This window comes from Microcaecilia unicolor, chromosome 8 (assembly GCF_901765095.1).
Source record: "Microcaecilia unicolor chromosome 8, aMicUni1.1, whole genome shotgun sequence".
Lineage (NCBI taxonomy): Eukaryota > Metazoa > Chordata > Amphibia > Gymnophiona > Siphonopidae > Microcaecilia > Microcaecilia unicolor.
In genome coordinates this window covers 8,182,143-8,209,353 of record NC_044038.1, presented here as the reverse complement: position 1 = coordinate 8,209,353, position 27,211 = coordinate 8,182,143, and the positions used below count along the sequence as shown (strand labels likewise).

Genomic DNA, 27,211 nt, shown 5'->3' with positions numbered 1-27,211 from the left:
GCTTATGCCCCCAGAGAAGAGGCAGATTATGGTGGCTGTAGTCTGCAATGCTCACTTGCCACCTGGCAGTTATCTCCCTCCCCCACCCCCTTCATTGGCCCAACCTCTCCTGGGGGGATCAGGTGAGATTCACTGCTGCTTGTTCAGTTGCAGGAAGCTAATGCCCAGCTGGCAGAGCAAGCTGGACCCCATGATTTGGAGATGACACCAGTGCAAAGGCGAATTGAGCCCCGCTCAGCTGATGACTCCCTCTCAGGGGTGGTGCGTTGTCTTTATTTTGCTGACACATTCCTCCGAGATGGTAAGTGGACTTTTTTTTTTTTTTTTCCTATTGTAAAGGTCTTGTATCTGAGCAGTTATTTTCCAGAGTCGCTCTTTGAAATTTTATGCTTAGGACGACTGAGGCATCAACCTGTTAATTCACCATCCGTGCATTACAAGTGTTGTAGTGTGGGTACCCCAAAGAACAAGTGATTCGTCATGACCTCTATTTTGCCCCAAAGGATTGGAAATTGTGAAGTGCTATCTTCCCCCGCCCCCCTCCTTCTAGATCCTTCTAAATCAGCTTCATAACTGACTCATGCCTTTAGTGCTCCTAATGTGGGGTTTTCTTCCTGGAACATGTCTCAGGAACGGATGTGGACTCTCTCTTCTCCCATCCTAGCTCCTCCTTGTGGAAAGACACACCATCATTGGAAAAAGCTTTTCCATTGCGTGCTGGAGGGAGGCTGGCTGTCCATAAGATCTAAGCAAAAAGAGAGGGTATACAAACAAAAAAAAAAAAGCAACACTGGGCCTTCAAGACTGGGACAGCAGGAGTATTTTATTGACAAATGGGGTCATTTGTCAATAACATACTCCTGTTGGCCCAGTGTTGCTTTTGTTTTGTCCATAAGATCTTAACATCTTGCTGCTGCTTGAACTGCAAAGAATTTTTGCTTTCAGTAGGGATCTTCGATCCAACATCTGGGGTGTTTAACAATGAGACCACAGAGTCTTTGTAGCTTCCAGAATTCATAGCCTGCTTCTGCAGAGGACAGCTCATTCTTACTGCTGTCATTTGAGACCGGATGAGAATCTGTACACCATAAGATGCACCTAAAAGCTTTATCCCTAGGAGTGGAACAAACTCTCCTCCATGAGCACCAGAAAGTCAAATTTATCTGCCTCTTGTTTCCTGGGACAGGGGCACAACAATTGGTCCAGTCTAGTAGGATTCAAAGAAATGTAGTGATTTCACCTTGGTAACTGTGCTGTATAGGACCTGCAGTTAATGTGTTTAACAATACTAGTGAACACAGACATGGTAGTGCACACCAGTAGCTGTAAGGTTTTGTGGTTTGTTTTTGTTTTGTGTGTGGGTTGGGGGGGTTGTACTGGAGGGTGGGCTCTTTTAATGTGGGGGGAGGGAACTTAAGGGTGGTCAATGGCTTGCTATGTAAGCAGAGTTAATGTAAAAAAAAATAAAATTACAAAAAAAAATTGCAAAATAATTTGTGCCCAAGTCAATGGAGGGTGAAGTAACTTGCCAGAAGACAAGAGGATGGGATTTGATATACTGCCTTTCTGTGGTTTTTGCAACTACGTTCAAAGCGGTTTACATAGTATATACAGGTACTTATTTGTACCGGGGCAGTGGAGGGTTAAATGACTTGCTCAGAGTCACAAAGAGCTGCGGTGGGAATTGAACCCAGTTCCCCAGGATCAAAGTCCACTGCACTAACCACTAGGCTACTCCTCCACTCATTCTACCAATAAGAGCCAACATCATCAGTGATGTCACAATGGCTTGATTGCCCGATACAGTTCCCCAGGATCAAAGTCCACTGCACTAACCACTAGGCTACTCCTCCACTAGCAACATTCCATGTAGAATCTCAAATAGTAGCAACACTGCAGAATCTCAAATCTCTACTCCTTGGGGATTCCGGAATCTTGCTATTCATTGAGGTTCTACATGGAATGTTGCTACTGTTTGTGATTGTGCATGGAATTTTGTTAATGGGACTTGATATGCTGCCTTTCTGTGGTTTCTGCAACTACATTCAAAGCAGTTTACATAGTATATACAGGTACTTATTTGTACCGGGGCAGTGGAGGGTTAAATGACTTGCTCAGAGTCACAAAGAGCTGCGGTGGGAATTGAATCCAGTTCCCCAGGATCAAAGTCCACTGCACTAACCACTAGGCTACTCCTCCACTCATTCTACCAATAAGAGCCAACATCATCAGTGATGTCACAATGGCTTGATTGCCTGATACAGTTCCCCAGGATCAAAGTCCACTGCACTAACCACTAGGCTACTCCTCCACTAGCAACATTCCATGTAGAATCTCAAATAGTAGCAACACTGCAGAATCTCAAATCTCTACTCCTTGGGGATTCCGGAATCTTGCTATTCATTGAGGTTCTACATGGAATGATGCTACTGTTTGTGATTGTGCATGGAATTTTGTTAATGGGACTTGATATGCTGCCTTTCTGTGGTTTCTGCAACTACATTCAAAGCAGTTTACATAGTATATACAGGTACTTATTTGTACCTGGGGCAATGGAGGGTTAAGTGACTTGCCCAGAGTCACAAGGAGCTGCAGTGGGAATCAATCAAACCCAGTTCCCCTGGTTCTTAGGCCAATGCACTAACCATTAGGTCACTCCCACACATGCAACTGCGTTGGTAGGATTGGAACCTTTGCTTCTCTGGGTCTCCACCTGCTGCCTTAAGGGTTAGGATGTTTCTCCATTCCTATCCAAGATGACCTCTTGTTACAAGTGTTTGAGACGTTGACACTGCAGTGATTAAAGGTTGAAGGAGATGGAGGGTGGCAGACTGACTTCCAAACCTGGCTACAAGTTTAGCCCAAAGTAAGCACTGGCATCATACATACTTAAAATATTTGATTAGCGTCAGCTAAAGCTTGAAGCAAATTACAAAACAGACTAAAATCATATACAATACAGTTCATAAGTCATTTTAGCTACCTATCCAGCTCAATGAAGCATTTCCTTAAAAAAAAAAAAAAAAAAAAAGCTTTTAAAAACTTTAAATCTCCTAACAAATTTGAAAGAAATGCTCTGTAGGTAAGCTAATGCAATTTTGTCAAAAGTGGTATTACATGGTTATTCAACTGGGATATGAATTATGAAACAAAGAAGTGAGGAAAACAAACGAGGATACCAAAAAAAAGTCCTTTATTATATAAAAATGCTTTATTATATTAAAAAAAACCGACCCGACACGGCCGTGTTTCGGCCCAAAAGGCCTGCCTCAGGGGTCTTGAACAGCCTAAGCAAGACATTAAAGAGAAAACGTAACATTAAAAATAATTATATATTATAAAATAACTAAAACATCAAAACTTAGTGATTTTTCATGAATAAGTATGAAATTGAATAGAAATACAACACATTATCCAAAAACATGACTCCAATAGATTAATTATTAAAAATAATTAAAAAAAAACAATTATTGAAGATTAATTGTTAAAACGCATGGAATATAGAATGCATAATACATATATCTTAGAGGACAATGAATATTGTCTATATATATGAATTAAAATCAAGAACATAAAAATTATGTGCATAAACCATTCATATAAAGAAATCCATATAAGAAAATGTAAGCCATAAAAATGAGTTGATCAGGGACTATACAAGAGAAACCAGAAAACATATCAATCTTTACACTTGTCTTTAAAAAAGGCTTAATTACTTATATGTCTACCACATCAGTTTAGTAACAAAACCATATAAAGTATATCATGAAAATAAATATAAAAAGTTATACATGACACAATCTACTATAATAAAACTCACCCTCAATGTTCTGAAGTCACTCAGTCACTCCCTGAAGGGTTCATGGATTCATGGTGGTGAAGCCACAACACTGACCATGTCTCTCTGCCCCGCCCTCGCATGACGGACCAATCAGAAAAAACACCCTCAACATTCTGAAACACAAAGGACCATCAAAACACGTTCCCAGGCAACACTAGGCAACGTAAGACGGACCAATCAGAGGAAACTACGTGACAATAAGGGAGGAGCATTCCCCAGCAGAATGGCTCATTATCTGTGCAGCACGGAGAGCACAGAACCACCGCTGGAACGAGAGATGAATATTCCTGCTGTGGGTATGTGCAAAAATAGACCGTGGGGGGGGGGGGGGGGGGGGGGGAGAAATTTTTAAATGCCTAATGCCAGTACTGAAGAGTGCCAGAGGGCCTAAAGCACAGACTATATTAGGGATCGCTTGACATGGAGTTGGAGGAGCCGGAAAACAACGTGCCCGTCACCATCTGGGACGTGGGCGAACAGGACAAGCTGCGGCCCAGCTGGAAGGATTACCTGCGACCCAGCCAGCAGCAAACAGCGACCAAGGACAGCACAGCACATCCCCCCCCAACCCCCAAGCAAAAAACAAAACAAAACAAAAAAAGACACACATCAACAACCTGCACACACACCCCACCCTCACACACTCACTCACACACACACACACACACAAAAGCCACATGCTAGCGCCCGTTTTTTTGGTTTCGGAAACGGGCCTTTTTTACTAGTTTATAAATAAAAAATAAATGAAAAATAAAAAGTACCTCTAATGTTGTGTAAAACGTACACTGTTGAAAATACGCTACAACAAAAGCTGCTTTGGGTGTGAAAGTGGACACGAGAAAAAGGAAAAAAGAAAAAAAAATCAAACCTAGAATAAATAAAAAGCGTATGAAATACAAAACAAATTAAACCAAATAATGTATTAAAATAAGTCATGCCAATTAATAATTTTATTCAAAATGTTTTAGTGAACAAAATGAAAATAAAATGTTATTAAATATAAATGTTTATAAAACTAACGTGATGTAAATTATACCCTAATAAAGGAGAAATTAATCCATACGTCTGTGATAATGCAATATTGACCAAGTTGTTTCATAACTCACGGTACCGTGAGGGTTTTCACCTCCTTTTTTGTTGTGGCTTCTATTTAACTGGGATGCCATATTTTTGTACAAATTGCAGTCTTTTAGTTGCCGTTTTGGTAGGCCGTAATTGTAATCAACCCTCAAGTCACATATTAGGATATTGATCTGTTTAATCAGGAACAGGATGTAACACATGCAACAGTCATAAGACTAGCAAACGCTGATTGAACCACAGAGGAAATGTTAAACTTTAAATCCTTATCCAACCAAATTCCTAATTACTTTACCTCAGTTTTTCCCATTAAAGAAATACCATCTAAAGCTGTGAAAGAAGGAAAGGTCTTGATTTCTTGAAAACCACATATAATGGTATTTTTGTTAAATTCCGCTTTAGCTCATTTTTAAACTAGATGGAAAGATTTCTTAAATATCCAATTTCTGCATTGTCAGTTCCTGTTGAATATCTATCCATTGCTGCAGGTTTAATTTGTGTTCTAGCACAGCCTGTGTTTTTTTTTTTTTGTTTTCTTTCTTTTCTCCTTAGCCGCACATCATGGCCCCACCATGTGGGCAGGGACAAATTCTGGCTCTGTGTTTGCCTATGCTTTGGAGGTGCCATCGCGGGAGAAGTTCTCAGAGCACGTAGTTGAAGCAGTTCTGGGTAAAGAAATTCAGCTCATGCACCGAGCACCCATTGTGTCAATTGCTGTCCTGGATGGACGGGGCAATCCTCTCCCAGAGCCCTTTGAAGTCTCGCAGGACCTGGCCAAGGCTCCTGACATGCAGGGAAGCCATTCTGTACTCATTGACTCTGAGGAACAATTCAAGGTAATGGAGAGAGCCAAATGGAAGATTATGGAGCCAGCTGCTCCTGCCGTTGATTAGATTGGCAGATCACGTGGCCATGCTGTGGTTCTGTCTGCCACGTTTTGCACTTTTTGCTGTATAGCAGGGTTTCTAGAGGGAGCGGTTGCAGGCATCTCCAGCAGCACCCTGTGCTGGTAAACATTATATTGCCTATACAATACATATGGCATCTTATAAGCTCCAGAAAGAAGCTACGTGGCACAATGCAAATATCATAGTGAGTTTTAGCAGTAAGGAGAGAGTCTTCACAGCATGTTGCACATACCCTGGCTTAGGAGTGGGGTCCCTTACTGTTATGCTGTGCACAGAATTAACCTGTTTGGAGACCACTGCCCCTCCTAGAGAGAATGTAGTTGGGCTTGGTTATCCTCTGTACTGGGACTGAGTCAGTTGGGGAGGGGGGGGGGGGGGGGGGAAGAGCGTGGAAGTGGAAGTTGCAACGAATTGAGTGCAAGTCTTGAGTAGGGCTGGGAAGAGATTTTGCAACTAGTGGGATAAAGCTCAAAGCACCAGTAGAATATTGCTTTATGAAGTACAATGTTCTGACTCAAATTCCTTGGGGTTTAGTTGCTAATGTTAATTTTTTTTTTTTCTTCAGGTTTTCACACTTCCCAAAGTTAGTGCCAAAACCAAGTTCAAGTTGACGGCACATGAAGGCTGCAGGGTACGCCGGGTGGCTCTGGCGAACTTCGTAAGCACGGTGTCGGAAGATTACGTAGAGAACTGCTTGGTGTGCCTTACCAACCTGGGGGACATCCACATCTTCAGCATGCCAGGACTGCGGCCGCAGGTGCGCTACGACTGTATCCGCAAAGAGGATATTAGTGGCATCGCATCCTGTGTTTTCACCAAATACGGACAAGGTGAGAGGCGAGAGGGGAGTCTGGGCTCAGACCGTGTCTTGCAACAGAAGCTTTTTCCTGTCGTGAATGTGTTTATGATTAGAAAGTGATCCACTTTCACTTGTGACATTAAAGATGCCATGTTGGCAAAATGTTAGAATCAGTTTAGTTAGTTTTTAAGAAATGGGGGGGTCTCTAATATTTTTCAGGAAATATTGATATTTCCTTTGGAGGCTGGTTGTGTTTCAGCACCAAAACCGACCTGAAGTTCAGTTGCCATTTTCAGCCAAAACTGACCCTCCCCAGGTCTACCTGAAGAAAGTGTGGTGGTCTAGTGGCCTTTTTCAGGGCAGGAACAAACCCACTCGTTCTGCCCAGTGCCACTGCTCAGTACAGGAGGTCCCAGCAGCCATTTTGAGGCAGGAATAAAAGGGGGATGGGAGTGCTTTCAGGAGTCAGCCTTTGATGTGGGACCAGGGGATTGATACAGGGATTTTTCATTGCTTGTCAGCTGTTTTGTATCCAGTTATTAAGATTGTGCCTGTAATGACATGAAGGCTTCATGTTTGCTAGTGTCGGGGGCAGATCTTTGCGGTGGGGGGGACATAATAATTTTCTGTAGTGTTTGGTTTATCTCAATAAAAACATTAAGCTACACTTAAACTAAATCAAGTGAAATACAAGAAATGCCAACGAAAAGCAAAATGTACAGAAATGTCTGCCATTCAGTTTCTACCCGGGCCATGTGGCCAGTGGCGTTCCTGGGGGTGGGGAGGGGGTGCGTGCCGCTGGGGGGGGGGTGCCAGGTGCGCCTGTCCGTCTGTTCCATACTCCCTCTGCCCCGGAACAGGTTACTTCCTGTTCCGGGGCAGAGCGGGAGCATGGAACGAACGAAGGACAGGCGTGTGCGGCACCCCCCCACCGGCGTGCACCCGGGGGGGGGGGGGTGTCATACTGCATCGGCGATCCGCCCCGGGTGTCAGCCCCCCCTAAGGAATGCCAGTGCATGTGGCACAGGCTGCAAATGACAGTTGATCTCTGGGAAGGGGAAGGGCTAGCTATTACATGGGAACTGAGCACCATGCAGTCCCTCCTCCTTCCTTCACCCCCCCAACCTGAGGCTTCGAGCAACAGATCCATGTGCACATGGCTGATAGTTCCCGGATTGCTTGCTGTGGTCCCATTGATGTTCTCTGCACTTGTCATCACCTGACTAAAAAAACACACACACTCTCTATAACTTCTGTGTTTTAGTTTGGTTTTTTTTTCGTCCTTTGCAGGCTTCTATTTGATCTCACCATCGGAGTTTGAGCGGTTTTCTCTTAGTGCCAGGAATATTACTGAGCCACTGTGCCTGGTGGAGTTCAAGAGGCCACAGGACACAGGTCTCAGGTGAAACAGCAGCAAATGAGTACTGGGAACCAACTGGTGGGGGGGGGGGGGGGGAGCCGTTCTCAGGCCTTATAACATATATTGCAATATAATCTGCTTACCCCACTCTACCACCACCCCAGTGAGGGCGTGTCCCTGACCTATTAACCCTTGTGGTCTGGGCCATGCCCAACTATTGCTTATTTATGAGACAGAAAATGATGGCTTCCTCTGGGGGGAGGGGGGGGAGGGGTTAGGTAGAGCCAGCAGGATTGAACTTCCAGTTGGAAGTACCAAACTAGAGAGCTTTTGACTGGGCAACAAACCTTTTTTCCTTTTCAGATCTCCTGACAGCTGTGGAATGCCGTGGGCTGAGTAACCTTCCTCTGCCCTTCTCATGACTCTCCTGGAGGGTGGAAAGCCTGCCCCAGGAATGTTTAGGGGAGGGAGGGTGATAGGCCCCCCCTATCATGACTGTGAACCTGACTTGGAAAGGAAAGCTACAGCTGTCATCTCTTGGTTTCCCCTCCAGGCCTCAGTGCATTTTCTTCTGGCTGAGCCATGCTGGAATCGAAGGGATTGTTGCAGACCAGGGCCTGGCTTCCTTTTAGTCAGTGCACAGATGGGATTAAGCAGTAATTGCCCTGTAGCAATTAAAACTAATCTCAAAGCTATTTTTAAATGGCTTGTTTCTCAGCATTGCCAGTTGAGAATCGTCAGTTTAGCCGACTTGTCGTGGCACCTGCTTCAGGACATGCTACTCTGGGTGCCCTGTCACGCTGAATTTGAGACGGGGGGGGGGGGGGGGGTTAGGTAAAACTCCTTGTGCCCTCCCTTTTATCAGCAACTTTGTGTAACGCATTTTTTTTTTTCTTCCCCTTTCTAGTAACAATGTTACAGGGTCTCCTAAATCAAACCAGGCCAATGGCACGCACACGATGCAGAATTCAGATGCACATCACTTGCTTACAGACGAAGGTAAGAGGTATTGAAAACTGTCTGCAAGAGATCTTTCAGTTTTAAGGCCAACTTTTTTTAGCAGCTGCAGATGGCTCCGAAACAAAGAGCTGTACTGGTAATTTGAGAGCGATTCTAGGTAGCAACCCCCTTCCCCAACTCAGGAAGCCAGTAACTCAGCAAAATTTATATGGATTTTTTTTTTTTTTTAATTAGGAAAACCTGCTCTTTGCAGGATTTTTACATAAAAAGGTAGTGTCCTGTAAGATGTCCGTCCCTCCCCCTCCCCCCTACCTGTAGCAGCTGCCTCTTAATTACCATTTTTTGATTCTGGTGAATGGGCCTGTGGAGACAAGACTGCTTGTTCTCCTACCTCTCAATCTGGCCACTTTTTTGCCTGCTGGTACTGACCTGGAATAGCTGGTGCTTTGGAGAAATTTGAACTGTGTAATATGTAGCCCCTCGCATCTGAGCTAACAAAACAGTGAGGTAGATCTAAGCAGGATATAAAATAGTCTTTATTGAGAATACTACTACTACTTAACATTTCTAAAGCGCTACCAGGGTTACGCAGCGCTGTACAATTTAACACAGAGGACAGTCCCTGCTCGAAGGAGCTTACAGTCTAAAGGACAAAAAGTGCAGTCAATCAAATTGGGGCAGTCTAGATTTCCTGAATAGAGGTATAATGGTGGTTAGGTGCCGAAGGCGACATTGAAGAGGTGGGCTTTGAGCAAGGATTTGAAGATGGGCAGGGAGGGGGCTTGGCATATGGGCTCAGAGAATAGGTAAAAGATGACCCGCCGAAGGCCTGCCTCAGGGGTCTATTGTGTGTCTGATGTTTATAACAGAAATGCTTAAGAACAGGAGTATTAATCAGTCCTGGCTGTATAATCCTTGTGATATCCACTATTTGATGGAAGTGCTGAGAGTCGGTGATGCAAGTGCTGCAAAAAAAAAAAAAAAAAAACCCAAACCCTCACGTCACTGACTTTTGCCAGTTGTACAGCCACTGCAACTCAGCACTACCGTCAAATTGTGGCTATCACAAGGATTAAAGGTAAATTTAGGTTGTGGAAATATAGACTCGCTAGATAATTATCACATCAGGAAAAGTTCCCACTGCATGAAAATGTTCGCTTCATTCATCAATGATGCCATTCTATATTTTAAGAAGGAAAAAAGGCCTTCACAGAGCTCCTAGACTGTATTCATCTATTGGACCTTGAACGGACCTGTTAAGGGTCCTCTGTTCATCATTGGCCAAAAACCTTCTCTGCTGTACGTGTTATACTGCCCTTCATACGTTCATTTATTAGATAAAACTGATAACTTTCCATAAAAGTACAACTCTTGTATGCAGCAATACGGAAATATGGTGAATAGAGTAAGTTTGAAAGAACACTTATCTTTCAAACTTGTCGGCACTAGGTGTGTGTTCAATCCTTTGCTCCCTCGCCCCAAGCCAACGGTGGCCAGCGTTTCGTCTAGCTGTTTCAGGGCATTGGCGGCGGGACAATTTTCTACGAACAAAAAGACATTTTATACTTCAAATTACAATGTCCATAGTGCTATTTTTCCTGATGTGATATTATCACAAGGATTATACGGCCAGGACTCTGATTCATACTCCTGTTCTTAAGCATTTCTGTTATAACGTCATAGATACAACAGACCCCTGAGGCAGGCCTTCGGGCCAAAACACGGCCGTGTCGGATCGTCTTTTACCTATTCCCAATAAAGACTATTTTATATCCTGCTTGGATCTACCTCACTGTTTTATTTGTTAGCTCACGGTTACGTGAGGTTTGTTCCTCCTTTTTTGTTTGCCGTGCTCCACACATCTGAGACCATCATAAGAGTTAGAGCATGTAACTCAAACCTGCTGAGCTGCAGTGTTGGAAGGTGTCTGCTGTTCTAGGGGCCGTGATGGAGCAAAGGGAAGATTCTGTGCTGATCAGAGAGCTGACGGCTCCCTCTAACACCGTTGCCCGGCCCATTTTTTTCAGGTTCACCCCTGGAAGCGCTGTCCCCAGCATCTCTGGATTCACCAAATAACAGTATAGAAACAGTTACGGACTCCACGGCAGACATTACCGTAGAGGAAGTTCGGGATTTCCTGTCGTAAGTTGATTTTTGATTTTACTGTAGCTGCCGCTCTTTGTAGCACTGTCGGTGCAGACGTCTGTATTGGGTCCCCCTCCCCTGCCCCCAAGCTTTTATTGCTGTTTTGTTTTTTTTTTCTCCCAATCTGGGGACTGAAGTAACCCAATAAAGCAGTTACTGGAGGAAACTGAAGCGGAGTGTTGACACAGCTTCTGAAGCTTGGTGGCGTTTGTTCTGGTGCTTTTTAACCTGAGATTTCTGTTTGGAAAAAAAAGAAAAACCACAACCCTCCATTGTGCTGGGGCGTAGCACACTTGCATAGTAACATAGTAGATGACGGCAGAAAAAGACCAGCACAGTCCATCCAGTCTGCCCAACAAGATAACTCATATGTGCTAATTTTTGTGTATACCCTACTTTGATTTGTACCTGTCCTCTTCGGGGCACAGACCGTATAAGTCTGCCCAGCACTATCTCCGCCTCCCAACCACCGGCTCTGGCACAGACCGTATAAGTCTGCCCAGCACTATCTCCGCCTCCCAACCACCGGCTCTGGCACAGACCGTATAAGTCTGCCCAGCACTATCTCCGCCTCCCACCACCGTCTCTGGCACAGACCATAAAAGTCTGCCCAGCACTATCCCTGCCTCCCAGCCACCAGCCCCGCCTCCTACCACCGGCTCTGGCACAGACCGTATAAGTCTGCCCAGCACTATCCCCGCCTCCCACCACCGGCTCTGGCACAGACCATAAAAGTCTGCCCAGCACTATCCCTGCCTCCCAGCCCCACCTCCCACCACCGGCTCTGGCACAGACCGTATAAGTCTGCCCAGCACTATCCCCGCCTCCCAACCACCGGTTCTGGCACAGACCGTATAAGTCTGCCCAGCACTATCCCCGCCTCCCAACCACCGGTTCTGGCACAGACCATATAAGTCTGCCCAGCACTATCCCCGCCTCCCAACCACCGGTTCTGGCACAGACCGTATAAGTCTGCCCAGCACTATCCCCGCCTCCCACCACCGGCTCTGGCACAGACCATAAAAGTCTGCCCAGCACTATCCCTGCCTCCCAGCCCCACCTCCCACCACCGGCTCTGGCACAGACCGTATAAGTCTGCCCAGCACTATCCCCGCCTCCCAACCACCGGTTCTGGCACAGACCGTATAAGTCTGCCCAGCACTATCCCCGCTTCCCAACCACCGGCTCTGGCACAGACAGTATAAGTCTGCCCAGCACTATCCCTGCCCCCCAACCACCGGCCCCGCCTTGTTGGTCTCCTGGCTCTTATGGTCTCTATTCATTGCTTGCACAGATCCTCTGAGGAGGCAGAGAAGAACCTGAAGAACACGGCTGAGACACCAGCTTCTGGGATTCTCATCAAATAAGGTAAAGGGTTATCTGTGCAGTGGAGGCCTGGCAAATCTTGCTGCTCATAAAGGTGAAGCTGGTAAAGTGATCCAGGCTGAAGACTTCTGTAAACGGAACTCGCTTGGTTCATACTGCCCACCGTGAACAGGTGGTAACTGCAGTTACAAGTGGGCCCAGCTACTACTGTTGCAGGTTTGGCACTAAATGATGGAAGCATGCAATGGGAGGGAAGTCATGTTGGCTTCAGCTCTGAGGCCTCATCAGTAGTAGCAACGTCCCTCAGCAGCAGTACAGATAAAAACTCGTGTACTAATCTCTTGGCTGCATCACTTGTCCTGGATCAAAGGGTTAAAGTAAGCGATGTTTTTTATTTACTTATCTTGTGAGCAGAAGTGATTGAGGTTTTTAACAGTAGTTACTGTTCATAATATTTATTAAAGCCTTGCGATCTTCAGGGTTTCGTTCTGTTTCTGCGAGTCTGACGTCCTGCACGTTGTACGTGCAGGACGTCAGACTCGGAAACAAAACGAAGGAAGAAGACTTCGGCTGGCGGGGGTTGGGGTCCCCCGCCAGCAAAGGTAGGCGACGGCGGGCGGGGATCGAGAGGGTCTTTGGGGGGGGGGGGCTAAAATGTGCCCCCTCACCTCAGACTCTGGACCCCCCTCCTGCTGAAGTCTGGCTGTAGCCTTCAGGATTCTGCTATTCATGCACAGTTCAGGAGTGTAGTTCTGATCCATAGATCAGACAAGTTAAAAATGTATATGCAATACTGTATAGAAACCTTGGCATCTTTAGCAGTGCTGGAGGCCCTTTGTACCTGCTACTGAGTCCTTTATTGGTTGGGTTTTGGTTTTTTTTGCAGAGATTTCTACTAATGAAGGGGACCAGTTGTCTTTTGGATTTCATAGACCTGAGAAGATGGACTAAACTGAGGAGGGTAACTGCAGAACACTTCAAGGAGAGCCCTGCTCCAGACATTTTAAACTTCAAACTCTTCTTGCCAATCCTTGGAACACGGGACAGAGGTCGGCCTCTCTTGCTGAATTTTGGGAAAGAGGTTGATTTTTGTAGCCGTATCAAATTGCCTGCAATGCTGCATTCTGCCATCTCCACAGAACAAGGCAAGCCCTCTTGCACAACACTAATGAAACCTCATCAGAAGGCACACTCCCTGCTCACAGGACAAGTCTCTGCCATGTGTACAGCAGTCGTCATGCCTTCCTGCCCACATGGCATGGTCCACTTCCTTTGAACCTTCGAGCAGACCTGGTGCGGTCTTCCTGTAATAATGCTGGGAACTTACTTTTCCTTTTCTGCACATTTTTAATTCTGGACTAGCAAGCTGCTTCTGCTTTTTGTAAAAACCATGTAAATTTAACTTTTTTGCTAGTTGAATGTTTACAGCCAAGACTGGTGGTTGCATGCCCTACTTGAGTAGGGCTGCTCCTATAGAAGACGCTGATAGATGGTGTCCCCACAACTCTAAGTAATGCCCTGCTACAAGTTAGTCCGGGACCAGCCTCTCCAGTTCATAGCCATAGGGTTCTTGTCCTAAGCCTTTTACTGTGTATATAATCAGTGTTTAGGGCCACGTAGAGATGGAGATTAACCAATCAGAAGAAAGCAGGCCCATTACGCCTGGGAGAGAGGGTGGGGAGGGATCTTTAACCCATGTAGCTTTATACTTTACACCTGGACTGCTGAAGGTCAGCATTTTCAGGGGACATTAACAAGTTATTGCTTGTGCAAGACACTGCCTGTTGCTTGCAGGTTTCCAGGGACCATTGGTGCCCTCTCCCAGGTCATGTGTTTTATATACTTGCAGTTAGTAAAACTTTTTGCCTGCATAATCCTGGAGTTGATGAGCATTTGCTGTAGGTTAAGCAGGTAAATTGGTGACAGTACAGGTCTGGATCACACCTCACTGTCATGCACAGCACCCCAGGATCCTGTGCCTGGCAGGGAGGCAAAGGGCATTCAGCATCTATGCTAAAGGTGGAAGGTAGAAGCCTTGGGACCTAGGCTTAATTTGGAAAAATGTGCACTTTGTTCCTTGATTGTCCAGTAACCCAACCTTCCCCCCCCCCCCCCCCCCACCACACAAAAAAATCTTGGTATAGGGTATCCTTTCTAGGAGTAGAGGCATTGAAGAGGCTTGGATCATATTCTACTGTAGGTCTTCTAGCTATAGATGTATTTGGGGAAATCGAACAGCAGTTTTATCCTAAACATTTCCAGTTTCCTGGCAAATAATTCCATCCCTGTTCCTGCTAGAATTCATGTTGTGGGTTGGCTAATTTTTAAGATGAAATTTAGCTTTTTTTTTTTGTTTGTTTTTTAGTTTATTAAAAGTACTGTTTTTTTTTTAATATGGAAGAATAAAGCATTTATCTTGTATGTCTCATTTTATTTATTGAGCAGAATGCACTAGAAAGTGATCTAAGTTGTCGTATACTACTACTACTATTTAGCATGTCTATAGCGCTACAAGGCGTACGCAGTGCTGCACAAACAGAAGAAAGACAGTCCCTGCTCAAAGAGCTTACAATCTAATAGACAAAAAAAAAATAAAGTAAATCAATTAATGTGAACGGGAAGGAAGAGAGGAGGGTAGGTGGAGGCGAGTGGTTACGAGTCAAAAGCAATGTTAAAGAGGTGGGCTTTCAATCTAGATTTAAAGGTGGCCAAGGATGGGGCAAGACGTAGGGGCTCAGGAAGTTTATTCCAGGCGTAGGGTGCAGCGAGACAGAAGGCGCGAAGTCTGGAGTTGGCAGTAGTGGAGAAGGGAACAGATAAGAAGGATTTATCCATGGAGCGGAGTGCACGGGAAGGGGTGTAGGGAAGGACGAGTGTGGAGAGATACTGGGGAGCAGCAGAGTGAGTACATTTATAGGTTAGTAGAAGTTTGAACAGGATGCGAAAAGGGATAGGGAGCCAGTGAAGGGTCTTGAGGAGAGGGGTAGTATGAGTAAAGCGACCCTGGCATATGCTTCCTTTGCCATATTTCACTAGCAGATATGGGCAGCCACTGCATTTTCTCCATAGCAGATTGAATTGGGCTGCAAGCTTGTAGCTTAGGGCTGTCTTTTTTTTTTTGTTTTTGTTTTTTTTTTTGGGGGGGGGGGGGGGTAATATGCACGGTCAGGGGGCTGATCATGCAGAAAATGACCACAGACAGGCTGGGCAGCTGCTAAAGTTAGTTGATCATGGGGCGGTAGCAAACGCCGGCGCTAATGGCCTGTAGCGCCGGCGTTTGCTACCGCCCCATGGTCAGAGCCCTCAATCGCCTGAAACAACGTGCGCGATGGCTCAGCGCAACTAGCATGCAAATGCATGCCAAGCGGGGCTAAACATAGTCATCCCCAATGATCAGGGGCCAGCATGCCAAAGATTGGGTCGCTGGCTGCGGCAAACCCTACGCCAGCCTAGACCTGTCAAACAAGTGTGGGAGGATTGTGCTGAGCGCATGCTCAGGCACAATTCTCCCGCACTTCTACCCCATGATCAGAGATAATTGTGTGCTTAAATTTGCATGCAATTATCTCTGATCATAGGTCTAATAACACCCCGTGCTGTTTGGAACTGTGTAGGGTTTTGATCTGTCTGTGTGGGCTAGATTTCCCCCCCTGCAAAGTATTAAATAGACATAGGTGCTCTCTTGGGTGGTGGTGTAGCCGGCAATCCTTTCTGTGCCAGATGTGCTCTGCCTCTGCTTTAGCAGCTGCCCAGCCTGTCTGTGGTCATTTTCTGCATGGCTCTGTAGCCAGCTGTGTAATATCCACAGCAACCTGTTGTATAATAAGGGAAGGATACTATGGCGGGGTGGGGGGGGAGGGGTCTGCAGTCTCACACTTTTACAGTCTCATCATGTAAATTAAGGGAGTGGGGAGGGGGAGGGAACCTACTGCTTCATTACCTGGAGGAGTGCATCATGGGGGGGGGGGGGTGGGGGGAAGAGGGTGACACTGATGGCCTTGATCTTAATTCTCTATGTATTAAACTATGCTCCCTCCCTCTTTCTAGACCAGCAGATTTTCTTTTTTTTTTTTTTTTTTTTTTTAACTAGCAGATTTGGCTTTTAGTTTCTGCTTCTAAGGAGTTGGCTTTAGGCTATAAACCTTCAGTATTTCTCTACTGTACTTTGTAGGCTTTATTCCCCAGCGTGCAATAACCTGCATCCTTTAAGGTCGCTGGGCCGCCTTAGCAAGGTTGAGCTGAAGGTTTCCAGTCCATTGGTCTGTCTGTAACGTCTAGCACAATATTCTTGACCCCCCTTTTTTTTTTTTTTTTTGTTACCAATTATTTTGAGGCTGCTTATGTGGTGGTGGATTTTTTTTTTCCCCTGTTGTATCATTGTTCTGAGTTCAGGATTGTCTTTGTGCTAAGGTTCTCAGTCATGCCTGAGGCCCCTGCCTTGTGTTATGCTTCTTGAAAGAAAATCTACACTCCAGTCTATGGAACAGGAGCTTGGGCTGCTGCCAGTTTCTGTTCCTGCAGAGCAGGTGCCTCCTAATCTGAAGGCTCCAGGTTGGTTTACATGTAATCTGTTCCTGCCTTCGATGCTGGAGGTGGTGCCACGGGTGATTTTCTTACACACCTCCTCAAGCAGTGCAGTTGTCTTGCACGATTACCTACTCGTAGGAGCCCAGCATCTGCCTTCCCCTCTCTGGGAGCTCTTGCTTAAGGGGTCCCACTGGACCCTTCCAAGTTGTTGAGTAGGGACAGTTATACACTATGCAGGTTTGTGTTGATGATTATCTTGGGTAGCCTCGGGCTTGGTAAAGGCTGATGGTCTCAATCCTCCTTCCTCTGCCTGCAAGTGAAGTTCTCCCACTTGCTGCTCAGATAGAGGAGAGCTGTTTGGGTTCAGATGGTGCAGTTGCTCACTGTAGCTATAAGTACAACAACTATTGTTTTTCTTCCACTTTTAAACCCCTTTGCTCATTCTCAAAAGCCTCCATAAAACTTCGAGTGTGTAGTCAGTGTGTATTTCCTAGTGAAAAAGGTGCAGGTATTCAAACGCTAGGCCACTCTTCAAGGGTGGGGTGATCACTGAGGGACCCGTCCCACAACAGCCAAGCCCCCTGCAACTGGTCACAGAATGTATGACAAGGCAGAATTGGTGTGTAGAGCCTCAGCTCTTTCATTAAAACTTGGGTCCATGGGTCAATCTTAGCAGACAACAGAAAAAGGTGCCGGTACTCACTCCGTACCCCCACAAAAAAAAAAGCCCTGTGTGTAGTGGAAAGTAAATGAGGGGCTCTTGTTAAAGTGGAAGGCTCCATTGGGATCCCTAAAGAGCCAAGCTAAATCATCTTGTTTTTGAATTTTTATGGGAGCTGAAGTCTGTGAAGAACTTTTATAGCTAGGCATACATTTTAATTCTTAATAGTTTTTTTTTTGTTGTTACATTTGTACCCCACGCTTTCCCCACTCATGGCAGGCTCAATGCGGCTTACATATTGTATACAGGTACTTATGTGTACCTGGGGCAATGGAGGGTTGTGATGTACCTACGTGCAGGACGTCAGACTCACAGAAACAGAAGCCTGCGCAGCCTTCTACATGGAATGTTGCTAGTGGAATAGCAACATTCCATGTAGAATCTTCAATAGTAGCAACATTCCATGTAGAATCTCCAATAGTATCTATTTTATTTTTGTTACATTTGTACCTTGCGCTTTCCCACTCATGGCAGGCTCAATGCAGCTTACATGGGGCAATGGAGGGTTAAGTGACTTGCCCAGAGTCACAAGGAGCTGCCTGTGCCTGAAGTGGGAATCCAACTCAGTTCCTCAGTTCCCCAGGACCAAAGTCCACCACCCTAACCACTAGGCCACTCCTCCACTTCTGTTGTGAGCTTTTTGAATCAAGGGCTTTAAAAGTGGAGTGTGTTTGAGCCTTAGGCTTTTTTTTTTTTTTTTCTCCTTTTCATTTATTTTATTATTACATTTGTACCCTGTGCTTTCCCACTTAAAGCAGGTTCTTCCCTCCACTTTATTTTAAAAAATGCTTTTAGCTCCTGAAGCTTGTAAACAGGTAGCTGCTTGTGTTATAGCCCCTGTGTTGGGGGACTGTTACACTGTAGTGTGTTTAGCACTGAAAGGTTTGAGCCAAGCTTACAATGGTTAGGAGACAACCTGAACTGATAGTTACAAGTATGATTTTGTGTGTTTAGAGTTTACATATAAGAGAGCAGACCAAAGTCATGTAACTTAAACCACTCATGTGCATCAAAAAACACCTCTCACACTACCTTACCTGACACCTTTCCATCCTTATCCCCATTCACCTTTAGCCTATTATTGATTACTAGTAAAAAAGCCCTGTTTCTGATGCAAATGAAACGGGGGCTAGCAAGGTTTTCTTCAGCGTGCATGTGGGAGTGTGTGTCCCTGCCCTCTGCCCTCTCTCCCTCCCCCTCCCCCCTTGGAGTCCAGTCCTTCAGTGCTAAGTTTCCTGCTGTTCTGTGTTACAGAGAGAGTGAGGGCATCTCTCTCCCCTCCCCCTCTGAGTCCTTCACTGTTACAGAGCGAGGGATTTTGTGCTGTGCTGTTTTCCTTCACTCATGGGGAAACCGGATATCTCTGGCGCTTCACACTTCCGGCTGGAGGCTTCAGAACGTTGGTCTTGCCTTTTATATATATATATATAGAATATTTAAGATCTTGTAATTACTTCATAATAACACTCTGTAAGCCACATTGAGCCTGCAAAAAGGTGGGATAATGTGGGGTACAAATGCAATAAATAATAATAATTAACCAACCACCCCTTAAGCTGGGTAGCAATGCAAAACTCTTCTTCTAAGTAACTCAGGCCTAAAGCCTGCCGACACCTTCCAAGTAGTCGTATCCAGCTGCTGTTTATCTCCATCTGTTTTTTTTTGCTAAGCACCAAGTTCCAGCTTTACAAAGGTGCTGCTGACACTACATAAAGCTTGACCTAGGATGGTGTAGCACCTCTGATAGATTCTGACCGGTGCCACTCGACCCAGATGAAAAATGTCACTTAAGCAAGTTGCTGTACCTCTCTTAAGCCAACCAAAAGATGAGAAACTGACTTCTAAAGTCATTGGTAACTGCCACCTCTTAAAAAAAAAAAAAAAAATCTTAGCCCTGATCTGCTATTTTGTCATCACACCTTGCGCCAGAGCATCTACCGACTACCCTTTCTCTTAAAGACACATAAGTTCTGTTTTTGCAGTTTAGGGGATGTCCTCTTGTTTTGTAACCTTCCTCTGTCTCTGTGTATTTCAAGCATTTAAATGTCTGTGAAGAAAAAAAAAAAAGGAAGGTGCAGGATGGGGGTGGTAAATGCTAGGAGGAAGGTTTTATGAGCACAGGGCCAAGAAGATTCTGGGATGGATCTCATCCTCTCACTTTGTTAAAAATCTCCATCCTGCATGTATACCTACACCTAGCCCATGCTGCTGCTCATGTGCAATGTTCAGTCTGGCCCAAATCAGCAGTTGGGATCCAGGACTAGTAAGGCTGCTTTCTTTGTGCTGAATCATAATCATCAGTAGGACCCCTTCATGCTAAAAACTTTGCCCCCCCCCAAGGGCTGAGTTGATGGCATGCACAGTAATTGTTCCTGTTTATAAGGTGCTTGTAGTCCTGGTAGTGTTTTGTACATTGCTTGTACCTTACTGGTAGCTTTATCTAGAATTGGTTTCGAAGACCAAAGGGTTGGACATCAACCATATATTGCGTAGAACTAAGGATGTTAGAGCAGTAGGGTTTCCAAAGCAAGTGCATTTTTGGAGTCACTGCTCTTAAAACGTGGAAAGATCGGCATAAAAATGCAATGGCTTACTGTTTGTTGTCTATATGCTGAAAACCCCTAGTACACAGGGGTTCCTTAGGACAGGTTTGAGAACTAAACCAACAGTTGAATATTTTCCATAGTGGGGAAAAACCACAAGGCCAAAGGCTTATTTTGTGTGAAAGATACTGAAAAACCAGCTTCCACTAGAGAAGGTACAAACACAGGGCAATATTCAGGCACAGGCAAACTTTATATGTGTCAAGGGGCTTTTTCTGATGTGCTAATTCAATGGCTTTTTGCCTGGCTAAAAAGAGTAGGGAAATTGCTCTCCAGCTGCAAGTTAAGTAAATACTTTATTGCATCCTGTACTGCTACAGCAGAAAAGTGTCCAGTGTTGTGGGCCATTCCTACCAACTCCCTTCAGACTGTCAAAAAAATGCAGCAAAAATTAGTGCAGCATTTTTGGTCAAAACTGAAACCAAGCTGAAGATTATTTCAAGCTGGTTTTGGGGTTGAAAACTTGGTTTGGTGGACCAGTATTTACTCTGCTGAACTGGATGGATGAGGGGGGTAATGCATTACTCTCTCCAGAAAAAAAAAAAAAAAGGTTAAATGCACCCAGGTTCCAATCTAATTCATGTTTAATGTGGGATAAAATGCCATAAGTAAATAAACAGGAACAGAATATTGAGCACCTGATTCTCATAACGTAAGGTCTGTTTTAGAAGCCCTTCACCAGGAGAGAAAAAAAAATCTCTGCACCAGTATAATAATGTTAGGTGTCCTTTTAACCAGCCCCTCTCCAAATAATACACCGATTACGATTTATAACAAATTATTCCCTTATTATACTTTCTCTGTGTACATCTGTATGCACAAGCTGGCATGCTTAGAAATATAACTTTTTTTTTTTTTTACAGTATCCACCCCATTTATGCCAGACCTCCTCCCTGCTCCGCAGGGTCCCTGCACATACCTGAAGGCAGCCACTCTGGTGGTCTAGTGGATTCTTCGGGGCAGGAAAAAAATCCCCCGTCTTTCCTGCCTGCTACTGGCGCTGATCCTACAGCTGCCAAGACTTACAAGGGCGGCCGCACGAGACTCCAGCAGAAGTCTCGGCAGCCATTTTTAACAAGCAATACGGCAGTGGAAGGGTCAGCGCCGGCAGCGGGCAGGAACGACTGGGGATCTTTCGTGCCCCCAAAGAACCCATTAAGACCACTAGGGCAGCTGCGGCTTGGGGGGGGGGGGGGGGGGAGGAGAGGCAACCCGGCTCCAGCACACCACTGGCTACACTGCACCCACAGTAGGCAGGACATGCCGACAGTGGGAGGGAGGAGGGAACCTAACTTTTCGAACATATAGACTGCCCCAATCTGTCTGACCTATCAGATTGACTCTACACTTGTCTTTTAGATTGTACACTTGTCGTTAGATTGTACACCTGTCTTTTAGATTGTAAGCTCCTAGAGCAGGGACTGTCCTTCCATGTTAAATTGTACAGCGCTGCGTAACCCTAGTAGCGCTTTAGAAATGTTAAGTAGTAGTAGTAGTAGACAGTGGGAGGATGGAGGGGGTAGGTACAGTACAGCAGTACCACCAGCTTGAAGGAACGTTGTTTAAAGGCCAACCCAGTACAGGAAGGAGTTACTCTGGGAACAAGAAATGCACTCACTTATGATATGTGGTAACAAAGCCACCAAGCTTCCTTTATTTAAATAAGTGATAAAATCTTATACATATACATTTCCTGTGCTTTACAGTAAACGAGCATTACGGCACTTAAAACAACCTTATGCATCAGAAAGGAGTTATTGCTTCCTCTTTCTCAGCACAATAGGAGAACTTATGTTTCCCTCCTTGTAAGAGGTGGAGGCAGGGCCCGATCTGACACACCCAGGGAGAGGGAACGCAGAGGAAGAAAAAGAGGGTGGTGGGTGCTGAAGAGCTTTGCGTTGAGTATCGAGAGTTGCTCTTGGGCTGTGGAACAGGTTCAGCACTGATTCAGTCTTCCTTCTCCTTCTCTCCCCCTTCCTGTAAGAGCTGAGGGAGCCCACAAGTCTGGCTTGGTCCGGGGCCGCAAACCACTGAAAACTTAAATGGTCCGTTCATCGAATTTCCACAGCTGGAGCAGCGTGGCCTGGGCAGCCTCTAACTCCTTGCACAGGCGCTGCCCTGCCAGCCTCCTTCACTCAGACCTAGACCTGGGCAAGTGGTAAGGTAACATCAGAAAACGGGTGAACAACTCTGTCTATGCTGCCAGCTTGTAAAGGGGATGTTAAGACCCCAGAGGTCAAGCTCAGGAAAGAACCCCCACCACTTCACTCAATACAGTACATAATTATTTTCCTCTGTAGGATCCTGTACCTGTCGAAGCAAGCAGAACCATGACTGCCCAATTCCCTGAAATATACACTCCAGTAGGAGAGGGGTCCTTCCATCTAGTCTTAAGGCTCAGACTCAGTCCAATCCTTGGGACACACCCAGCTGTTCTGGTTTTCAGGATATCTACAATGATTATGCATGAGAGATCTGCAGCTAATGAAGGGTAAGGTATGCAAATCTCTCATGCATATGCACCATGGCTATCTTGAAAACACAACTTCCTGGCTGTGTCCCAAGGCTGGGGTTGAGAAGCCACAACGTGGACACTAACCTTTTGTAGACTGGTGTTACTGGAACAGCTTTCCACCTATGATTATAACTCAATAAAAATACAAAGGTACTTGCTAGCAGCCGTGCCATTCAGGATTATTCAAACTGCAGTGGCTCCCTGCTACCTCCCTCGAGTAACACCAAGAAAAAAAAAAAAATTCCAGTGACCCTGGGATCTTCTTCTAATGAAGGGAAGGGGGTTAATTACATAAAATGCAGAAGTGAAATGAAAACAGAAATAATTGTGGGCTTTCTGAGCTCCGGAGGGGAGAGGAGGAGGGGTCTACTTGCAGAATCCCAGTTCCTTCTTTGGAACTACAGCAATATCGGCAGAAAAACTCTGCCGCCCTTCCGTCTTTTCAAGTCCTTGTGCGGAGATGACCCCAGGACTGATGACTGCTTTTGGCTAACCCATTCTGCTTCTTGCAGTAGGAGGTGCTATGTTCTAGGCAGGGGGCTTGCGGAAGTCACCCCAAGCGTGGAAGCAGCGTGTGAAGGGATGTGGCTCATTTCCCTTCCGCACGAGTCTCAACTTGCGAGGGTGTGCAGCATCCTTTGAGCGTATGTGCTGCATGTAGACCTGTCCAAAGGCAAAAACAAGACAGATTACTCTCAAATACTAGGGTTTGTCTTACTAAAAAAAGGGGGTATACTCCCTACTCACACCCCTACACAGCCTGAAGCCACAACCTATCTGGCCTAAACACATCGTGAAATTTGGTCTCTTTTCCCTCAAGGGTGGGACCACAGGAACAACTGAAACACGAGCAAAGGAAAAAGCTGTCGGAAGCGGCGTCCCTGCGTGCAGGAGGTAAAAACTTTTAAGCAGACAGCTCTTACGAAGGGGAGGGCCAGACAAGTGGGGAGTGGGAGGGGGGTCCTGAAACGAAAGGGGGGGGGGTCAAAAACGACACGGGGGATCCTGAAACTACAAAGGGGGGTCCTGAAATGACAGAGGGGGGAAGGGGGTCCTGAAACAACACGGAGGGGGGGAGGGGATTACTGGACATCCACTGGAAGGGGAGGGGTGGGAACTGGAAGGGGGTCCTGGAACTCGGAGAGGGGGGGAGAGGCAGAGCGGGAAAGGAAGGGGGGGGGGGGAATGGGAAGAAGTGGGAGGGGGGTCCTGGAACTCGGACAGGGGGGGAAGGGGGGAAGGAGGAGTGGAAGAAGAGGGCGAGGGGGGTTCTGCAAACTCTCGGTCTCACACTCGCTGTCTCTCACACACACTGTATCTGTGTGAAACACACACTCTCACTGTGTCTCACATACGCACTCGCACACACCGTCATTCTCACACGCACACTCTCTCTCTCACAGACACACTCGCACCCAGTCTCTCTCTCTCTGTCACACACACACACTTGCACAGTCACTCTCTCTCACACACACACTCTCTAAACATACACACTCCGAGGAAAACCTTGCTAGTGCCCGTTTCATTTGTGTCAAAAACGGGCCTTTTTTACTAGTAAGTAATAATTTATAAACTATGGTATGCGTTTACTCAGGTTCCTCTTGTCTAAAGATCTGAAACTATTCAGTGTGCAACATATGCAGTAACAGGGGAAATCAGGAGAGGGGAAAATCTATTTCACATCAGTGTGTGGGGCTGCCACACACTAGAAGCACCAGTTATGTCTTGTTCACAGGACAGGTTATGTGTCTTAGAGAAAAGACGGCTGAGGGGAGATATGATAGAAGTCTATAAAATAATGCATGGAGTGGAACGGGTAGACGTGAATCGCATGTTTACTGTTTCCAAAAGGGCATTCGATGAAGCTACAAACTAGTAAATTTAATACGAATCAGAGAAAAGTTTTCTTTACTCCACGTGTAATTAAACTCTGAAATTCGTTGCCAGAGAATGTGGTAAAGGCGGTTAGCTTAGTAGGGTTTAAAAAAGGTCTGGTCAGATAGAGATAAGGGACGGATTCTGTTGCCTTGCCGTTGATTGCCTTGGGAGGGTCATAAGAAACCAGACTACCTGAGGAATCAATGGGATATGTATTGCTACAGAGGAGGGGGGAGATTATAACTAACAGAGTGAGTTTGTGAGTAAATAAAAATATTAGTGTTAAAAACAAAACAAAACACACACACAACTTTTGGAGTCACCCACCAAATCTGATTGGCTTACATCTGTGTAATTGCACAATGTAAAGGGCAGGAATACCCCACACGGGGGGAGGGAAGGGGGTGGAAGTGGGTGGAATAAGGATTATCTTGTTTGATGTGGCATGTTCTGATACACAATTTATATTGTTTTGCGTTGATGGGTTATGGTTAACATGCTGGACTATTAATAAAAATTGTTGAAAGATGAAGAGGGAGGTGGGATAGTAAGGTGGGGAGGAACAGAAGTTGGGAGGGGTTTCCCCAAATGTTATGTTTCACTTTTGTAACGTATTGTCTCGTTGTTGTATTTGGAGTCCTCACTGATAAAACGATATTGCATAACGGAGGGTTTGGAAGGGGGGAATAATGGAAAATTTGATGAGAAATCTCACCATACTGAATGTGTATAAGATTTGGTAAATCTGACACTTTGTACATCTGGATTTGCAGTTGTATATGTTTCTATGAGGTCATCAATAAAAAAAATGTTGGATTAAAAAAAAAAGGTCTGGATGGCTCCCTAAAGGAAAAGTCCATAGACCATTATTAAGCTGACTTGGCCAAAATCCACTACTTATTTCTCGGATAAGTAGAATAAAATGCATTGAACTTTTTGGGGATCTTGCCAGGTACTTATGACCTGGATTGGCCACTGTTGGAAACAGGATGCTGGGCTCGATGGACCTTTGGTCTGTCCCAGTATGGCAACACTTATGTACTTAACGTGCACGGATTCCTACAGGAAGAGTTCCTACCTGACACGCCTTCAGGCTCAGCTTGATCTCCACTTGGCTGGTCTGTGTTCCAACCCACATGTACACCTGCAGCACACAGAAATACAGTCATTAGACCAACAGAGTTCACGCCAGATTGTGTACCATAGGTGCAAAGAATTTTAGCATGAGAGAGCATCACTCAGCCGTGGCCTCTGGAGAATAAAGGTCGTCCTCTGTGCAGGCGTCTCTTCCACACTGTGGTGTCTGGGGAAAGGTAAGTCTGACTCCAAGAGGCACCAGGACCAGGTAGGAAACTCTTGCTGGGACACACTACGAATTGGATACAGCAGTACATATAGGAGCTTCATCTGAGCCTCCCATACCAAAAATCTGGCAAGCCTGACTGTTTACAGCCTGCTGAAACTGAGCAGGACAAAGAGGTCCTCAGCTCAGGGGCGTAGCCGCCCAAGATGGGTGGGCAGAAGAACTCTGCCTTGTCCCACAAATGATTTGGTCTCTCCCTCTCTCACCTGCATGCCATATAGTCTCTCAAACATCCCCCCTCCCCTGCATACCTTTTAAATAGCAGAATTTCACAGTCAGTGAGCAGCAACTAATACACACTGCTCATGTTGGCCCCACAGTCATCCCTCTGATGCAACTTCCTGTTTCCACATAGGCTGTGGGGCTGGTGCAAGCAGTATGTAACAGTCGCTGCTCACTACAGGCGAAGATCTGCTATTTACAAGGTATGCAGGAGGGACATTTGGGAGTTTTCGGATGGTGGGGCTTGGGGATACCTGCCAGCCACATCACAGGTGTGCTGCTACTGGGTGGGCCTGAGCCCAAAGTGAGTGGGCTTGGCCCACGGGCCCACCCTTGGCTATGTCACTGCCTCAGCTGCCAGAAACTTGTGTTATGAGGGGACCCAAGTGATTGCAGACATGAGTGGGGCAGCAGAGGGGTCACAGAGAGGCGAGGATGCAGCAGAGTTGGGGGGGGGGGGGGGGGCCAGAGACATGTAGACACAAGTTTCATTTTGGGACTCACCTCTCTGCCGTTGTCCAGCAACATGATGTCATCGTCTGCCAGGTCATCCTGACAGAAATCGGAACACTTTTCGGACACTGAGAAATAGCCCTTCTCATTGGAGCACCTGCATCACGTGGGTACAAAAAGTATCAGCATAAGTTCAGGTTCCCCCCCTGCACACGATTCCCCATTCCCACTCATTGCTGAGGATAGCTTGCTCTGTTCTGCATCTGCGATGAAGGCTACTGGGGGGGGGCAATAGAAGGAAGATCTGACAGGAACTCACTGTTCACTTTCAGGGGCATTTTCGAAAGAAAAGGGCGCCCATCTTTCGACACAAATCGGGAGATGGGCATCCTTCTCTCAGGGTCGCCCAAATTGGCATAATCAAAAGCCGATTTCGGGCGTCCTCAACTGCTTTCTGTCACGGGGACGACCAAAGTTCCCGGGGGCGTGTCGGCAGTGTACTGAAGGCTG

The 27,211-nt window shown here is 45.9% G+C and overlaps 2 protein-coding genes across 3 annotated transcripts in view; one reads left to right on the top strand and one right to left on the bottom strand.

The window, feature by feature from the left end:
* The window catches only part of LLGL1 (LLGL scribble cell polarity complex component 1), a 110,526-nt gene extending 95,736 nt beyond the window's left edge, over positions 1 to 14,790 (top strand). For both annotated transcript variants that reach the window (XM_030211773.1, XM_030211772.1), the window contains exons 16-23: positions 148 to 301; positions 5,474 to 5,757; positions 6,395 to 6,659; positions 7,919 to 8,030; positions 8,896 to 8,987; positions 10,976 to 11,090; positions 12,388 to 12,461; positions 13,306 to 14,790. In XM_030211773.1, coding sequence (XP_030067633.1) covers positions 148 to 301; positions 5,474 to 5,757; positions 6,395 to 6,659; positions 7,919 to 8,030; positions 8,896 to 8,987; positions 10,976 to 11,090; positions 12,388 to 12,460 — 1,095 coding nt within the window. In that variant the 3' untranslated portion in view covers position 12,461; positions 13,306 to 14,790. The remainder of the gene's footprint in view (positions 1 to 147; positions 302 to 5,473; positions 5,758 to 6,394; positions 6,660 to 7,918; positions 8,031 to 8,895; positions 8,988 to 10,975; positions 11,091 to 12,387; positions 12,462 to 13,305) is intronic.
* A 7,106-nt stretch (positions 14,791 to 21,896) lies between these two features.
* The window catches only part of FLII (FLII actin remodeling protein), a 96,872-nt gene continuing 91,557 nt past the window's right edge, over positions 21,897 to 27,211 (bottom strand). The window contains exons 28-30 of the mRNA XM_030211466.1: positions 26,753 to 26,858; positions 25,742 to 25,807; positions 21,897 to 23,448 (exon numbers count right to left, since the gene is read on the bottom strand). Of these exons, the coding sequence (XP_030067326.1) occupies positions 23,314 to 23,448; positions 25,742 to 25,807; positions 26,753 to 26,858 (307 nt within the window). The 3' untranslated portion in view covers positions 21,897 to 23,313. The remainder of the gene's footprint in view (positions 23,449 to 25,741; positions 25,808 to 26,752; positions 26,859 to 27,211) is intronic.